The sequence below is a fragment of the Mytilus edulis genome, chromosome 14 (genome assembly GCF_963676685.1).
Source record: "Mytilus edulis chromosome 14, xbMytEdul2.2, whole genome shotgun sequence".
Classification (NCBI taxonomy): domain Eukaryota; kingdom Metazoa; phylum Mollusca; class Bivalvia; order Mytilida; family Mytilidae; genus Mytilus; species Mytilus edulis.
In genome coordinates this window covers 39,175,615-39,194,458 of record NC_092357.1, presented here as the reverse complement: position 1 = coordinate 39,194,458, position 18,844 = coordinate 39,175,615, and the positions used below count along the sequence as shown (strand labels likewise).

Sequence of the window (18,844 nt, the reverse complement as noted above, 5' to 3'; positions counted from 1 at the left end):
CCTTTTGTAATTGTTACTTTATCATATGGTACAAAAAACTTTCAAAACAATCAATTCGTGTTGGTCCCAGATGACTTTTAAAATGTATACATTATGGAAAAAGTTCCAAATTATCTCCCTTTGGTGGAAAAATGCCATTCTTTGGCTTTAAAATTGAAATATCTTTTTCAACTCATCGGTGACCTATCTTTTTTAATATAATTTCCATATAAGCTGTACTTAAACTAAATTATTGTAAAATTTAAGCGATTTCTGTAATAAATTTCTTTTTTTATTTCGATATTTACCTTTATTTCTCCTATTACTTCAACAGAAAAAAAAACCACCTTTACAAAAATGTATGCTTCTTTCGAAGGCAGATTGTGAGCGCAAATGAACGGTGACCCCACTTTTTTATTTTATTTTTCTATTAACTATAAGATAAAGTTCATTTATAGAAAAATATAGAGAAATCCTATATAAATGATTTAGACCCGCGAACCCCCTTAAATCATAAGTATTTTAATATAAATTGCGAGGAGGCAAAAGAAGTTATCAACTTAATGATCGCGGCAATAATCAAGGTAGAATCCAGGTATGTGATGATAGTCTTGAAGTTCATACAATTTCCTCATTTTTCGGGCGCTAACTTGATTTGTATTTTCAATTGATTTATGAGATGTTTCATCATTTAAATACTGTTTCCTAAATAAATAGATTTAATTCTAATGAGAAGAAAGACAACTGTGACAAAAAACTAATGACGATTATTGTGTGTAAGAGCACCGTCTATATTTATATTGACGATTTTTTAAATAATAATAATAATAATGATAAGAAGTTCTTTATTTAACGAAGGTTACTCATTTAACATACAATTATTCATCTCACAAGATGCCTGCAAACATTAAAATACACAATACATGTAACAATCAATACATATAAAAAACAAGAGTTTCATGTATATACACAAGCATGGCATGGAAAGAATATCAAAATTAGTTGCGTATTAAATGACACGACACTAGAACTTACATTACTGTATAAACGGTCAGTTTTAGGTTAACATCTTCGCTAAATATCTGACCGCTTGTTTACTCAGTCATTTTATGTCATTCAGACGATTTTTATAGGGATATTTCAAGCAATTAATTAATTATTCGGATAATTTACTTGCAGTCGTTTCAGTACCTTTCAATATCTTTTCAGACAATTCAAAATACTGTTAATGTGGATAGGGTTAGGTATTCACAACTACAGATCATTCCGAAGAAAAACTGAACATCCACAGATCTCAAATGACTGCTTGCGACTAGTTTGAAAAGTTCTGAATCTATTGCAGTCAATAATTCTGTAAAATGATCTAACATCACATTAAAAAATATTGTTCAGTCATTTGAGAGCTATTTTGATCAAAATGACCGTTTTAAATCAAACTCTTAAAAAAAGATGGGGTATAATTGCCAATGAGACAACTGTCCACAAGAGACCAAAATGACACAGACATTTACAACTATAGGTCACCGTCTATACTTTTTAGTCATTAGAAAACATGGCAACTCAGACAAAATGATAGGGCCAACAACCTTTATCTTTGACTTGTATTCAGTTAACCTTGTTCTACAAATGTCATATGTATAATTAAAGATATAACAAGTGCGTAAAGGTAGACACTTTATACGATTCACTTTTTGATTTGGTGCGAATGTACTATGATTCACATCTCTAAGAACTAAAGTGTAAATTCTTACCTTGATATGAGCGTCACTGATGAGTTTTATGTAGACGAAACGCGCGTCTGGCGTACTAAATTATAACCCTGGTACTTTGAGGTAACTACTATTTACCATGTTCTTGCTTAACTATCGATCATCAACACCTTTGCAAATAGAAATTAAAAATGTATATGCGTGTAAAGTAAATTGAGTGCATACAGAGAAAACAAATCTGTGTCTTGGAAATTCAACAAAGATACATGGCATATAATGTTGTGCCACAACGCGCGTTTCGTTTACATACTTCACCAGTTGTGATCGAATTATAACGGTTGAAAAGTGAAATTACAAACTATAGTGAAGAGTATTAAAATGCCTGTTCGTTATCTGATTCTTTTCTCTTTAGAAAAAAAAAACTGACGAACTATTTTGGTTTATATAAATTAAGAACCAACATTGATCAAGGGAATTTTGTATTCCAATAGTTATCAAAGGTTCCAGGATTATAAATTTGAAACGCCAGACGCGTGTTTCGTCTACATAAGACTAATCAGTGACGCTCAGATCAAAATAGTTATAAAAGCCGAACAAGTACAAACTTAAAGAGCATTGAGGACCAAATATTCCCAAAAGGTGTTCCAAATACGACTAAGGTAATCTATTCCTGGGATAAGAAAATCCTTATTTTTCGGAAAATTCAAAGTTTTGTAACAGGAAATTTATAAAAATTTCCATATAATGGATATTCATGTCAACACCGAGGTGTTGACTACTGGGCTGGTGATACCAACTGTCAACTACCTCTCTCAACTCAAATGTCTCCGAAGGAAACAACTAATAAGTTTGGTGGGTTCTTTTTAAACCCTAACCATGTTCGGTATACTATTTTTTTTCTGACTAATAACCTAATGTATCCCCGTATGACGCTAAAAAGGATTTGAATTAAGATGTTATTTCTGTAAAATTAGTTGCAACATGCAGATTTAATCCCTTTATTCTACAGAATTAGGTAAAACAAGGTTATCTCATGGAATGTTGCATAACATTTAAATTGGCTTTGTATGTCATTGTTAATTGTAATGGTTTTTTAACATTCTATGTTATTGTGTTAATCCTATTTTATAATTGTACAACCATGCATTTAGTTGGGAGAATTCTGCCTTTTGATCATTGTTATTTTTTTAATTATATTCTTTACAGAAAATTATGATTTTTGAACCAGTTCATGTACATGACTATTTCTGTGTAATACTTAAAATGGAATAAATAATGCTTAAATACACATCTGCGTCAAATATTTCAGTATTTACAATTCGTTTGCAAGAGGAAGATGCATTCAAAGATGTTAAAGTACTTTATATTCTGCTTAGTTTCAACCTTTTTCATTAGAACAGAAGGTATGTTTATAAAATATGTTGTTCCGAATGATGGTGTTCCTAGAAGAGAAATTTGGATTGAATGATTTAAAACTTGGGGATTTAATTTGGCTGTACAACTCATTGGCTATTTTTTTCCGATTCATTAATGATTATTACTGGTTTTGCTTTAAGATTCTGAAATCAGTCGTAAAATGCAGGCGAACGTTGAAAACAAATTAACTAGATGTTCAATTTTGACGCACACGTGACGATTTGAAAGGATTTTTCTCATTGAAAAACTTGTCTGTAAGGCAACATATACGTAGCGGTGTAAAGTTTCGGTGTAGATTAAATTATGTTTGCATTTTGCACTCTTTGAAATGCATATGAATACAGCGGGGAAATATATATGTAGCATTTATAATTCCAGTGATTCAATTTAAGGATGTTCGCTACTCTGTTAAAAAATAACAAGCTTTTTAACAGACTATTATGAATTCATAGTATATAAATAATGAAACTAAAAAAGTAGAAAAAATGGAGGGTCCATGTGCTCGTTTTAGAGATATAAGCCATTAAAAATTCGGCGGGAAATTATTCTCCCTAGATTTTCCATATATTTAACATTGGCAGCTTATTTGTTTCTAACACTATGAAAAAATAACAAGAATTTTATAAAATTTCGAAATATGGCTTTTTAAACTTCATGTAATAAAATTATAAAAAGAAAAGTAGGGGTTAGTGGGCAAATTTTTAATGACAATACATGGATAAAACCAGAGGATTCCGAAAATCTGACAAAAGTCAAAAAATGGAGGAGCAAACATCCTTAATTAATGTAAATGTGTGTAAAGTAATGCATACAATGTACAATACATGAACACATGGTGCAAAATATGCATTTGTTTTATTTAAATTTAAAAATGTTGCATACATTTAATGTGAACATAAAAAAAATTATGAATGACACAGAAAATTATATTTTACATATTTTTTTATACATTTGTTTGTACTCTCCTAAACGTTGATGTTTTCACCATACTGACATCATATACAGGAGTGTTCTCCTTATGCAGAAACTGCTCCAACAGAGTTATGAGGAGGAAAGATTAAACATGACACTCCTGAAATTTCAAAGAAACCATCAAGAATTGGTTGATCTTTACGACGTGTCTGTCACTATAATAACTAATGACATTTTTACCATGTCTTAGATCGCGGTTTAACCTCTATGTCGTCTGTCTGCCAAGTTCATACGGTGACCTATTCCCAAAATGACGGAAATACCGATAGTGAATTTTTATTACTTGACATACGACTTTTCTCGGTATTTTGTATATCCAACATTCATGGAATTATTTTTGATGTTTTTGTCAAGGTTTCGGTGAAAGATTGTGACGTGTCGTATCGTTTGTTGTCAAAATTATTAAAATTGTCTTTTATTTCCATCATTGTCATATTCCCAAATACGACTGTAATAATGACAATGAATTTGCATTACTATACGACGAGTATCCACGTTTTGTACCTCCAACATTCATGGATTTATTATTGATGTTTCTGTAATGTCCTATCATTTGTAGTAAATATTTATAAAATCTCCTTTTCATACCATCATTATCATAAAAATTTCACGATTATTGTGAAATAGTGCTAATTCGAGATTGCATGTAAGTTATGTTAGCGCATTGAGTTTTTGATATCTTGTGGTGTTTGTCGTTGATGACATGTGTTCTTTGTTGATCTGCGATTTGCATGTTGTGCCGACTATAATGTCATTTGTTCGTGCGTTTCTCTTTAATGTTCATGCATGTATTTGTTTTGTATTTCTGTCACGAAGTGTTTTATCGATATTTCTTAACATTACCATCAAGCAGGAGGTTTGGCATACCATTAAACGAAGTTCAACCAACCATTTTTTCGAGCCTGCGACTGTTGTCGCAAAAGCGAGACAGAGCTATCCTTTATTCCGCCGTCGTCATCGTCTAAATATTCAATCTGTGGTTCAAGGTTTTTAAATTTTGATTACTTTCTTAAATTATCCTGGATTTTCTTGGTTTATCATAAGAAAAAATAAAAAATTGTCCTCACAATAAAAAATATAGTATCTCGAGGAAAAAGAATATTAATGTTTTCCCCATATTTGTTAAGCCTGCTATTAACAGCAAAAGTAGGCGAGACTTGGTTCATCGGAACCCGTAAGATTTTTTCTTAAAATGACAGATGTTATAAAACATTTTGTTTCTATTAGGCGAGTGATATGAGAGCCAAATTTACATTTTTAATGCACCTACCTAACACACGGCTAAATTATATATCACTGGAAAGCTAAGAATGTGTACTTTCTAAATATCCCGGTCGTTTAAAGAAATTATGGTGCATTTTTTTTTTAAATCGGTCAAAGGTCGTGGGTGCAATTTTAATTCACGGATACTTCCAGTAGAAAAATCGAGTAAAAAAAAATGCAAAAACGAAACAATTTTACAGGAATGCAGTATTACTGTTGGGAAAATATATTTCTCTCATAGTATTAATTAATTTTGGTTGATTTTGACGGTAACGCATGTTACGTAACGTTTTCTCTCGGAGTCTTCGAAAATCAACCATTAAGTCACACAAATGTATCTGTAGTCGCCCTTGTATTTTCTAAATCTTATAATACCTCCATATCATTTGATTGCACGAATTTACAAACATATATCTGCAAATTTGATATAAATAATTCGAAACAAAATATTTGAAGCAAGGGGGAAATATAACATATGTCGTATTTTTAATTGTTAAGAAAAGTCCCATGATGAGCTGTACATTAAAATTGAGGAAGAGTATGGTCTCCTGTTAATTTGAAAGCCTGCTAACCGCTTCAAGATCAGACAACCATAGGGCAGATTTTTTTTATTATTGTAGTGCAATATGTTGAGGTTGGATCATACCGCAATTTCATTCACATCACTAAATCAGATGATAAGAGTACTAACTAACATTACTAAAATGAGTAAAGTGCTACTAGTATATTTATATCAACAAAATTTTAATATAAAACATCACAAGGAAAATATGATCACTCATTGTACGTCAAACTGTGTTTGATTTTACTTAAGTCGGCCGCCGTGTATCTTGGGATATCTAATTAATCAAACAACACTTGAAAAAGTAGTTTGTACTTTTTTTAAATTACGCTAGTGATGACGTTCGGCTTCTTTAGCACTAAGTATTACTTTTTTTTATTTTGTTTCACCGCATCAAATGGAGGACAAGGTTATCCTAATATTGAACTTTTTTTTTGGCTATCTTATGTTAAAATCACGTAAGCGTATTACCTAAATGATAGAAACGTCGGACCAATGGGATGTTGGACTATTTAGGTGTCGAAATATTGCGATATCGGAATATTATAGCTTCATTTTAACTTGTAATCTCATCATTCTTATCGGTCAACATATCCATACAAAGATAGAACTTCCTTGACATGGGCATATATCAGTACAGCAGAGGTTTTGCTCAAAGCGGACACAAGATCTACTATATACAGATTGAATTAAAAATTGGGAATGGACATGAGGGATTTGTCAAAGAGACACCAACCCATTCAAAAAGCAGGCAACGGCCGAAGAACACAAATGGGTCATCAATGCAACAAGAAACTCCCAAACCCGGAGGCGTTCTTCATTTGGCCCCTAAACAAAAATGTACTAGTTTGAAATGATAATGGACGTCATACTAAGCTTCGAAATATCCTGAAGAAATTTAAATAAAAAATCATACAAAACTAAGAAAGGCCAGAGGCTCCTGATTTGGGACAGGTGCAAAATTGCGGAGGGGTTAAACATGTTTTTGGAAATCTCAACCCTCCCCCTATACCTATACCAATGCGTGAACAGATCAAATCTTGTAGAAAGTTGGATGACATCATACTGGACCGATGTTGCCTTTTAGCAAACCAAAGTCATACGGAGAACTTTTATTGTTTCTGTAGTTAGGTCGATATTGTCTTGGACAAAATTTTGACCTCCAGAAGAAAAATAATGTCATGTAGAATGTATGCCCCTTTTTCAATTTTTCTAATCTCCTGAGCAGTCACACTTGTTAATAGTAGTTATCAAAGGTGTGTCCATAAATACGGTGCATTTGTATTAATAAACCTAAATGAAAAAGAGTAAAAAAAAATATTTATAGATAATATACATTCTACTAAAGCCATACATCTAAGAACTTTGTCAATAGGAATATCGTACGCTGTATTAACTGCCGCAGATGCGCCATCATCCAAAAGACAATACAGAAATGTTTTTGAAGCAGGTGGCATAATTTCAATTGAATAATCCAGTGAAATGTTTTTAGATAATGGATATTAATCTGATTGGATTACAACTTTACCCTATATCTGCTTATGTAAAATACTAGTAGCTGCATAAAGTGCTTGCAACCAGTTTCGCAGTCACTGCTCAGATCTTTAAATTTGACAGACTGTATATCACAGTCATTTTAAACGAGTACTTTTCCGTCATTACGGCATAAGACAAAATTATAGAGCTACTGTATACAATATTAGATGTACCTTTGCCTTGTTGATGCTGTATACATGTGACTATACATTGACCATATATTTTTAGTTCTTGTTAAAGCTGATAATATGTTGTGTAGTTTTCGCGGCGGCGATCCTCGGGCAGAAATTAAGCCCGGTTAACTGATCAAGTAATTAAAGTTGTGAACCAGAATACTTCCTTGTGTACAGGCACGTCATCTTTAATCGTCGAAATGTTAGTAAAAGCTGTGTTATGTTCAGAATTAAATAGCTCTTTACTTTCTGATTTCAAATTGTGTAGCAAATATTTAGCGATGCAAGCTCGATGGTATAAAGATTTAATAGTAAAATTATCATGAGTTATTTTGTAAATCAGATCATTGTAGGAGATATATGTAGTAACACTCGATACAGCTTGAGTTTGCTCCTCATGAGGATACCTTATGAAGTTGTGTAACTTGCTTATAGGCTTTATACATTTGCAATATTTACAAACAGATAAATCAGAATGAATTGTAGATCTACTGCCCTCGTTGATATATGAGAAGAGACTGGTCGGTAGAATTGGTACATGTATTACAAAATCTTTGTACAGACAGAATAGAAGATGATAGGTTGTGCTTACTTTTGAAATATTTATAGCAACTCTTATGATATTTTGTATTTTCAAATGGGATGTTTTCATTTTTTTCATATTCATTTACCAGTCTTCTGTAAACTTCATCTTCTCGTTTTCCCACTGCGGCAATACAACTGTATCTTCATTTAAATGTTTAACTACATAGTTTCTAAGTAGTAAATACATGGACAGACTATGCATATCTGTGTCAATCAATGGATAGTTTTTGATTTTTAGCATAGGAATGGTTTCATTGTGAACTGGACTGTGAAAATTTGACACGACTCGGAAGATGTTCTACAATTTTCCGATACGATTCCTTATTTAGAAAGGGGTGAATTCTACAGAACTCAAAAACTATGTTTTAATTTGATTTGATCTTAATTTCGGACGATTTTATATCATTTTAAGCTACACTGAAGTTAAAGATAGAAATAGAACCGTTTATATATGATTTATCGTACTCTAATAGCACTATTAAGTACACGGAAATCGACTGATATATTCAGTAAAAAAACGATAACGAAATAGATAAGGGATTCCGGAGTGATTTTACCCAACATCATAAAATTACAGAAATTCGTGATTTTAAGAAATGTTGAAATAAAGTCTTGATCTTGAATGACAAAACGATAACTGATGAGTAATTTGGTGTGTTCTAATACGGATAGAGTGCAAAAGCATTGAATAAAAATTTAATTGTAGATCCGAAAAGGTCAGGATTATGAAAATTTTCGTACAAAATGTCAAATATTTAGAAGGAATGCAAAAGCATGCGGACTTACAGTTGTCAATATTGTTTTTCATTATTCTAAGAATCTAATTCACTTAATTATTCAGTCTAAAAGAAGAGATACGACTAATTTCCTTTGCTTGAAAAACATGTCGTAGTTTTAAAATTTTCAACTAATTTCTGAAATAAACGTCAATTTTACAAAAACTGCACCGTACGATTTTGTGACGACCGGGCAAAAATCAAAGTTAAATCATTATTCTTTCATTTAAAAAAGGATTTAGCCGTGTGTTAGGTGGGTGCATTAAAGTCCTTAACTAGACGTCTTTTTCAAATATTACACTCGCCTATATGTCTTATCTTGTTTGTGTTTATTGCACTTCGGTGTTCCTGTTGTTCCTTTGGTTTTTTTCTCTCTCTTTTATATTTGATGGGTTTCTCTCGGTTTGAGTTTGTAAACATATTTTGTTTTCACTTAATCAATGTATGACTTTTGAACATAATAAACTACTCTTGTCTGAATTAGATATGGTAAATTCAATATCGTGCAATCAAAGATACAAATGTACTGAATGCACGTAAATGTTCTTGTATTGGATTAAATTATATATTTCCCCCCGCAAATTATTCCTATGATTGTTATTGAAACGAGGACACTTGGATAAAATAACGGATAAGAAAAACATTTTAAACCCCCTCGCATTTGTGTGCCTCTCCCAAGTAAGGAGCTCATGCCTGTTCAATTTTTAAATTTCAGTTCATGTATATGTTTTGGAGTTTTATAGTATGACGTCAATGTTCACTTAACTGGCCCACATTTTTAGTTAGGGGCCATATGAGGACCACCTCCGGATGCGGGATTTTCTCGCTGCGCTGGAGAGCCATTGGAGGCCTGTCGGTAATCTGTTCTCCGTTTGTGTTGTAGTCTCTTTGACGTATTCCCAATTTCCATTCTCAAGTTTATTGGTAGGTTTAAAAATGAACCTTGCTGTATGTCTCATTTTAAACGAGTGTTTCTATGTGTGATGGCGTTTGTTTTTGTTGCACTTTGGTGTTCGTGTGTTCCTTTGTTTTCATCTAATAGTGAATGTGTTTCCCTCGGTTTTCGTTTGTAACCCGGGTTAATATTTTTCACAATCGTTTTATGACTTATGAACATCGGTATAATACTGTTGCTTTATGGATTTCATGTACTGTGAAAATATACGCCTGGAGAATTCAAATTTGTATTTATAAAAATATATTTATGTTTGTAGCACTAAAAAATCTGCTTTATAGACAGATAATTCCCAAATAATCATGATTTTTATTTCGTTAATTAGGAAGCAGAATTGTCCTTACCTCAAAACTGCCTACAAGTGAAAGAAAGTTGTGAGTTCGCAATTGCATGGTGCATTGAAATCTTATTTATGGACGTCCAGGCGTATTTTTTCACAGTTTATTGCAATTAACAATTTGTATAGTTATATATTTTAATAACTCTTTTGTTAATTGCTGAATATAAAAAACTACTATACAATAAAAAATAAACTAGAAAAATGTATTAAAACATCATTCTATTATATAGATTTAAAACAGTAATACAATTAAAACACAAGACAAACATATACTTTCATATTTTTTGTAAGTATTTCTGGTAATCATTCAATCACAATCAGACAAGTTTACAAGCTGCTTATCATAGATCTACTTCCCTTGCAATTGAAGAAAACTAAGGTTTATGACTTTATATATAAAAAAGAAGATGTGGTATGATTGATAATGAGACAACTGTCCACAAGAGACCAAAAAGACACAGACATTAACAATTATAGGTCACCATACGGCCTTTAACAATGAACAAAGCCCCTACCGCATAGTCAGCTATAAAAGGCCTCCATAAGGCAATGTACAACAATTCAAACGAGAAAACTAACGGCCTTATCTATATAAAAAATGAACGAAAAACAAATATGTAACACATAAACAAACGAAAACCACTGAATTACAGGCTCCTGACTTGGGACAGGCACATACATAAATAATGTGGCGAGGTTAAACATGTTAGCGGGATCCCAACCCTCATCCTAACCTGGGACATTGATATAACAGTTCAACATAAGAACGAACTATAAAAACTATTTAGCTTGTTTACAATAACAAAACACTGTAATTATAGGTACAAAAACAAAAAAACAAATAAAACTCGAATTTTTTCTAAAGCAAGACAGAAACTGCAAAAACAGGGATGGCCTACCAACGGCTGTTTCTATGGTTGCACCCTTCGATTGCTTATTGTGAAATAGATAACGAAATCAGTACCATTATCGCACAAAAACACGATGTCAGCTTAAAAATGAGTATGTGTAGATCCTATATTGTTTGTGTACTCACTACTTTGAATGATTTTTACAAGGTTGCAGAGAATGTCCACAAGGAATTCAGACATTCGCATGCACTGATGATCCATGTAGGGAAAGAATTTGTGAAGGTGCAACTTGCAGGTAGGCAAAGATTTTTGGATGTCTTGAACGTATTTTTGACCAATAGACTTTGAATAGAAATAGTTTGCTTTCTTTCAAAAACAAACAAAACGTCTTGTATTTGCATTAGATTTTACGTAGATGATAGACAAACAGTCAAAATATCTGAATGTGGCATTTTAAAAATAAATGTACGTGCTCAACACCTCTAAATATGCTCCTGTTCGAATATCAGTGGTCATGTGTGGATAAATTCAAAAGTACAGAAAAATGAAGCTTCGCTTAAGTACATACCATATATCAAGAATGGAAACCTATTTTTTTCATAGTTTTTCAATTTGAAAAAAAAGCGATTTTTATAAAGGTTTGTTATAAAATATATAAGTACTTAAAACTGACTACTTACCTACATGTATTACAACTATTTGGAATATAAGTTTTCTGGTTTTACCTTCATCTGGAACGACCAAAGCAGAAGAATTAAAACCGGCAATTTATGTTATCTTTATACTCGATTGCCCAGAAAAACATGCGTGGTAGAAATAGAACTGCAAATTTTATCTTATTTATGACCTGAACCGATACAGATAACTATGTACGTTTGACTTAATATACAATAATAACATATAATTCTACTGTTCTATCTTAATTATCTTTTTGTCAGTTCAAACTATTGTGGTGGTTGTAATCGGCTATGGTATCAAAATGGTAATGATGTAACAAAACACTGCGGTATGTATGAAAAAAGATTTCTTATTGGATTAGATACAAAGATATGGCGGTAAAAGATGTTGAAAACAATCAAGTATGCAGGATCGTTATTGAAAAGAATAATCATGCAGATTAAATTGGTAAAAATAGTTATCAAAGGTACCAGGATTATAATCAAGTACGCCAGACGCGCGTTTCGTCTACATAAGACTCATCAGTGACGCTCATGTCAAACTATTTATAAAGCCAAACAAGTACGAAGTTGAAGAGCATTGAGGATACAAAATTCCAAAAAGTTGTAAAAAATTAATTATGCAGATTAAATTGGTCAAAAAGTAACCATGCAGATTAAATTGGTAAAAAACTAAACATGCATATTAAATTGGCAATAAAGTAATCATGCAGATTTATTTGTTAAAGAAGTCCTAATGCAGAAGTATTCTTAAATTCAGCAATTCTTACAGGATTATGTGTATCATTAAATCTTAAGTATAGATTGTTAAATAAATAAAATTAAAAAAAAAATCCTACATAATTATAATATCTGTTCACCTTAAGCGATATGTTTCAGCGGTCTCAGTTATTTTGATACCAGAATATTCGTGTAGTCTGTAAACTCTCGATCGTTCATTGATTCTTAGCGTTACATTTGGACTGAGTATGGATTTGCAAAACGGGTTACAAAATTGTATGTAGGAGACAAACACGGTTCCTCTCTGTTATCGTTCATGCGATTCCGAATGTATTTATGATCGTTAATGTATGTTTTAACTGGCTGAATTGACACTTGGCACAACTTTTTTGGTCCTCGAAACTGTTCAACTTTGTACTTGTTTTGGCTTTCAAACTTTTGTATCTTGGCGTCACTAATAAGTCTTGTGAGGACACAACGCACTTCTTGTGCCTTTTGATAGCTATTATTGGTGTGTTTCTTTGTCAATTGTGTTCTCCTATTTATTTTATTGTAGTCCTGTAATGTTGTGTTGTCATTTTAATGTTTGGCCATAAAAGAGGGAGGTTTGGCATGCCACAAAACCAGGTTCAATCCACCATTTTTTTCTTTAAAAAATGTCTTGTACCAAGTCAGGAATATGGTCATTGTTATATTATAGTTCGTTCATGTGTGTGTTACATTTTAACGTTGTGTTTCTTTTGTGTCGTTTGTTTGATCTTATATTTGAGTGTGAATTCACTTTATTATAAGACGTGTCACGGTACTGTTTTATCCCAAATTCATGTATTTAGTTTTGATGTTATATTTGTTATTCTAATCGGATTTTGTCTAATACATAGTTCGTTTCTGTGTGTGTTACATTTTAATGTTGTGTCGTCATTCTCTTATATTTAATGCGTTTCCCTCGGTTTGGTTTGTGACCCGGATTTGTTTTTTATCTATCGATTTATGAGTTTTGAACTATAAGTTTTTATACAACTGTTGCCTTTATTGAACATTACTAATTCCAGTGTCGTCGCTCCTAATAGAGATGCTTAACTGAATCCGGAGCACTGCTGAAGTTGGAATATTACTGCAATGCAAGACATGTAGAATATGTTTAACCGTCTCGGTATACATTACAAAGTGACTGTTAAAACGATAAATATACCATCCAAAATCAGTAACTCAGTTTTCATTTTTCAATATAAAATATCTGCATTTTGTAGTCCTTAATTATTGTTCTAGAATTCAAGTGTCCAACGAACTGTTTACCTGGGTGTACAGTTGTTAATTGTTTTGTGGATCCTTGTTCACCCGGAGGCACACCGATATCTTGTCCCGGTTTTCCTAGCGCAAAGTGTTGGTAAGTCATCTGGATCTCATTAATATATTTATATAAATATATTATGGTTATAGAATATCGCAACGAAATTGAAATGTATTTTTCAAAGAAGAAAAACAAATATTTGTTGGCAACAAGAAGACTATAAAAAACATTTTGACCGGGAAAAAAAGTTTCAAGACAAAATTGTTAACCCATGCATAGAGATAGTGATGGGTCATTGTTTACACCCTGTTCAATCGAAATAGTTTATATGTAGTTTAAATCTATAATGTATCGTTATGATTGCAAAGAGTTGGCTTTCTCTGATATTCAAGAAATTATTTTTCCAAGCCATAAATTTGTTTAAAAATTTCATATAGTCTGGGACATTGTATAAAAAATGTATCCCGTGCGATGGCGAATGCACAAAAAATAACAAATATATGTCTAGCATGAATTATTTTGACGCTAACGTCAAATATTGTAGTTTTATAATCTTACGAGAAGATTAATGAGTCATGGTATATTTAACCCTACCCGTAAGTTAAAGTTAAAATCTATTAAATCTATATGCAATATGAAGTATTTTTATTCTATAATATTTTTCATAAAATCTCAAACGAAGATTAATGTGCTGTGTGTGAGCTTTTCTAGTTCACCCCATAAGATGAAGCTTATTATGTCTAATAAATGAAATGTTGCATGCATTTTTTTATAAAAAAAATATTAGAAAAAATTGCGTTGAAAGCTTATAATTAATATTTCAAATCAAGCGTTTGCAAGCTTTGAATAAAACAACATCTATCTCAAAACCGAATTAACATAATTTGGAGCGTACTAGTAACAGAATTAACTTCTGTTCAATACAATCATATAGTTTTATTCGTATTATATCACTTTTTTATCTTACGGGTAATGCAAGGCTAAAAAGGGCGCATTGTATTAGAACATGAATTAAAGTTTAATCTGTAGTTTGTTTTCATTTTCAATTGATACAAAGTGAAATAAAAATGGTGTTTCATCTTAGCCTACAACTGTACAAAACATGTGGATTTACATAGGAGATTAACTTTACAACAATAAGTACACTACCAACAATTTGACTAGCGTTTACATGTACATTATATGCCGCTATATAAACAGTACTTTTAGGAAACATTACTAAACAGTACATTTAATGCCGCTATATAAACAGTACTTTTAGGAAACATCACTATTCAGTACATTAACTTTAATATCATTTTCAGTAATGTTGGGAAAAAGTTGATTACAGTACTGAAAATTACAGTCATTTTTCAGTACTGAAAATTTCAGCCATTTTTCAGTACTGAAAATTTCAGCCATTCTTCAGTACTGAAAATTTCAGTCATTTTTCAGTACTGAAAATTTCAGTCATTTTTCAGTACTGAAAGTTTCAGTCATTTTTCAGTACTGAAAATTTCATTCATTTTCAGTACTGAAAATTTCAGTCATTTTTCAGTACTGAAAATTTCAGTCATTTTTCAGTACTGAAAATTTAATTATTTTACAGTACTGAAATTTCAATCATTTTTAAGTACAGAAAGTTGTAGTCAAATTCAAGACCTAATAAAAAAACTCGGTTATGCTATCACAAGGGGCCCTATCACAAATATCATAAGCCCCAAGGGTGAGTTGGGAATAGAAATATGCTCACTTGGTCCTGTTCCGATCGGCAGTGAAAAGCTTGTTAAAGTGGGGCGTCCGTCTGGCTGTGAAAGATGTATCAAGTTTGCAGCTACGTCCTGTAAGAATGCATATATCGCGGTTTAATCCAATGCCTCTAGTAAAGAGAGTGACGAGATTTCTGCACGCTAAGAACCCTTGCAACAACTCTTCTTGTTGCATGGCAAATTTTTTGTCCCTTACTTATATACCTTTATTTTCCAGTGGAAGTCGAAATTCCCCCTGATCATCATCGGGATGGGCCTCTATTATTAAAAGACCTACTAGTACCTGTTGTATTTATTGTTAACTTGTTCTCGTCCAGAACCATCGTGAAATATTTGCCACTGGACATAAAGCAATCAACAATCAATAAAAAATAATCATCAACAAATATCATGTTGGTTTGGGATAAAAACAAGAATTTTATTTTAAAACTCCATGGCTATATTTATTCTTTCATTTCAACACATTAATACATTAAAGAGGATTCTTTTGATGAACTTTATGACCACATTCGTTATGTGCCTGTTTCAAGCCACGACTTCTCATTTTTGATTGTTGTTATTTGTTGTATGTCATAACTGGTGTTATTCAATGTTTTTGGCGTAAACCAGTGCGGTTTTTTTTCTGACGATTAGTTTCGCTAGTTATCAAGATGACTTTTACAGCTTTCCATGCGCAATGATGATTTCATTGAGGATTTACGTGAAAGGCGAAAAAGGAGCTGTCATAAAAACAGTCAAATTCAATCACATTAGCAACAAATACAAAACTATCAGACAGGGGTCACCAATACAGTTTTTCAATATTAAGCAGTCAGCACCATACAAGAAGTTCTGAATAGTTCCGAGAGAAAAAAATAGATGTCATCTAGATGTAAAGCACAATGTCAGAATATCGTTCATCAAACTAAATGTATAACTACACAAAGACATATCTATAACATGACTTTGTCCGACTTGGGACAGAGGTGCATATAAAAATGGCGGGTTAAACCGATTTTGTCGACGTCTGACGTTGAAAATTATGGTTATTTATATAGTATCCTTGTTCTGTTGTTGTTAGTTGGGAGGCATACCACATCTCCTTGTTTTATTAATAGAACTAAATATGTAGATTATATATATGCAGTCGTCTATATTAAAACTGTTGCTCTTTCATACTTTCTTGTAGCACTTGAAATGCAATGACGTCTTTAATATAGTTCACGTTTCTCTTATAGATAGAAAAGATTCTTTGATACCATGAGTTTGTTATCAGTAATAATTTAAAAGTAATTTAAAAGAATAAGCACACGTATCAAGATATTTTTATAACATTAACCTTGGATCAAGTCAGGAACCTGTAGTCTAGTGGTTGTGGTTGGTTCATTTCGGTAATATTTGTTGTTTGTAAATTGTTTTGTTATACATTTACATTAGGCAGTTAATATTCTGATAAGAATTGTTTCATATTCATATTTCACATGTTTAAACCTTTTATAGCGACTTTTACTCACTCTATGAAGGTCGTACAGTCGACTACAATAGCGTATATCTACCTAAAACTTTGGTGAATTATTATAGTTGTATCATTGAAAATTATAACAACATTCCTTATTTTTACCAACACTGATATTTTCTATTCAACGACAAGAAAATAGAACTTTGCTTCGTATTGTTCTTTGTGTGGTTTTAATATAGCATAAGAATTTTGACAGCAGTAGATTTTGAATGAAAAGCTGGACTAATTTTTAGGGTAGTAAGGCAGAATCCAATTAAAATACATAATTCTAAATATGAAAAGAAATGTTAGTTAAATCTCCACAAAACAGTAACACTTCTACAAAAGATATTTCAGTCTATTACTAATTGGAGTCTTATTTGGTTTTCTTCATCTTTTACGTTACAAGTAAAAGAGTGTTCAATTGCAAAAAAATATTTTTTTTGTCCTTGACCGTAAGCACTTTCAAAATCACGGTTAGTGTAAAAGATCTAAACTACAGACACATGTTCTACCCAAAGTGAATCGATCTATCACATGATTTTTTTTTTTAATTGGAAATGAACACGAATCGAGTCCTCACAAGAATTTAACAGTAACTGAACATATTATAGATAATATTATAGAAAGTAAATATCTTTTGGTCGTGAGCATGTTTTATACAACCTATCTTTATTTCTTTCTTGTTGTTCAAATTTCTTGGTCCTCAACAATTAAAGTGAGTCCTGTAAGGTCTAACCAATAATGTCTCAGACAAATACAACTTATAAGATGCAACGAGAATGCTCAAGCTGAAACGTTTCGCCTGCTTTTATATTCACGAATTATTTTATGCTGATAGACCAAGGTTAGAGTTTTAGTACAGGTATCACATACATCACACATTGTCAAAGATCCATGAAAATGAAGTCAATGTGAGATAAACCAATGTAAGTCAGAAAGACATGTATAGCTGACAATCATACACGCGTAATATAGTTTTTCTATTGCTTATCTCATACAAGAAACAGCCAAAACAATGAAAATTACATATTGACCAATGAACCATGAAAAAATAAAGTCAAGGTGACTCGTCAGATGACCCCTGCTAGACAAGACATTTAAATCATAAAATCATTTCATACACTATATCTAGTTTTATATACTAGTATTGCTAAAAGAAATAGACAAAAAAAACTAAATTTAACATTGACTAATGACCTGTGCAAATTAGACAAATAATAGTTCACATAGAAAACTAATGACTAAGCAACACGAATCCCACCATGGGTTTGATCTCGGGTGCTCCTGAAGGGTATGCTGATCCTGTTCCACATATAAATGTAGCACCCATCCTGTTGCTCATGTTATTACAAACCCGTTAAATAGTCCAATTCGGTAGTTCATTAATAGTTAAGTGAGAAAATAACATAATAAAAATAGAAATTTGTTTTCAAGCAGTTGCTTGACAATAAAAATGAGGTCAAGGCCAACAGATATAATACAGACTTACGTTATACATGTATAAGCCACAAGGTATGAAGCCTCCAGTTAAAGTCAATTACCATATAAAATATCAAGCTCAATACAAATAGCTAACGCCGTAGGATTGTTATCTGTATCTTTCGCATGTCACAGGCACGACAATAAAGCAAGAAGACAAGCAAAGTCATGTACATCGCTGACTCGCATCCTGGATTTTAGTTGTATTTGTTGATCAACTTTGAAACAAATTACTCAGGGAAAAGGGTCTTACTTACAAAAGACAGAACGAAAGATTTTTTTCTAATCCATTTATCAACTTAATATTCTAAAAATAATTTATTCAAACGCCT

General features: G+C 32.0%; 1 protein-coding gene across 1 annotated transcript in view; it reads left to right on the top strand.

The window, feature by feature from the left end:
• Window positions 1-497: 497 nt before the first annotated feature.
• The window catches only part of LOC139502677 (keratin-associated protein 9-6-like), a 38,486-nt gene continuing 20,139 nt past the window's right edge, over window positions 498-18,844 (top strand). Inside the window, exons 1-5 of the mRNA XM_071292210.1 lie at window positions 498-574; window positions 2,998-3,091; window positions 11,325-11,412; window positions 12,056-12,123; window positions 13,784-13,901. Coding sequence (XP_071148311.1) covers window positions 3,025-3,091; window positions 11,325-11,412; window positions 12,056-12,123; window positions 13,784-13,901 — 341 coding nt within the window. The 5' untranslated portion in view covers window positions 498-574; window positions 2,998-3,024. The remainder of the gene's footprint in view (window positions 575-2,997; window positions 3,092-11,324; window positions 11,413-12,055; window positions 12,124-13,783; window positions 13,902-18,844) is intronic.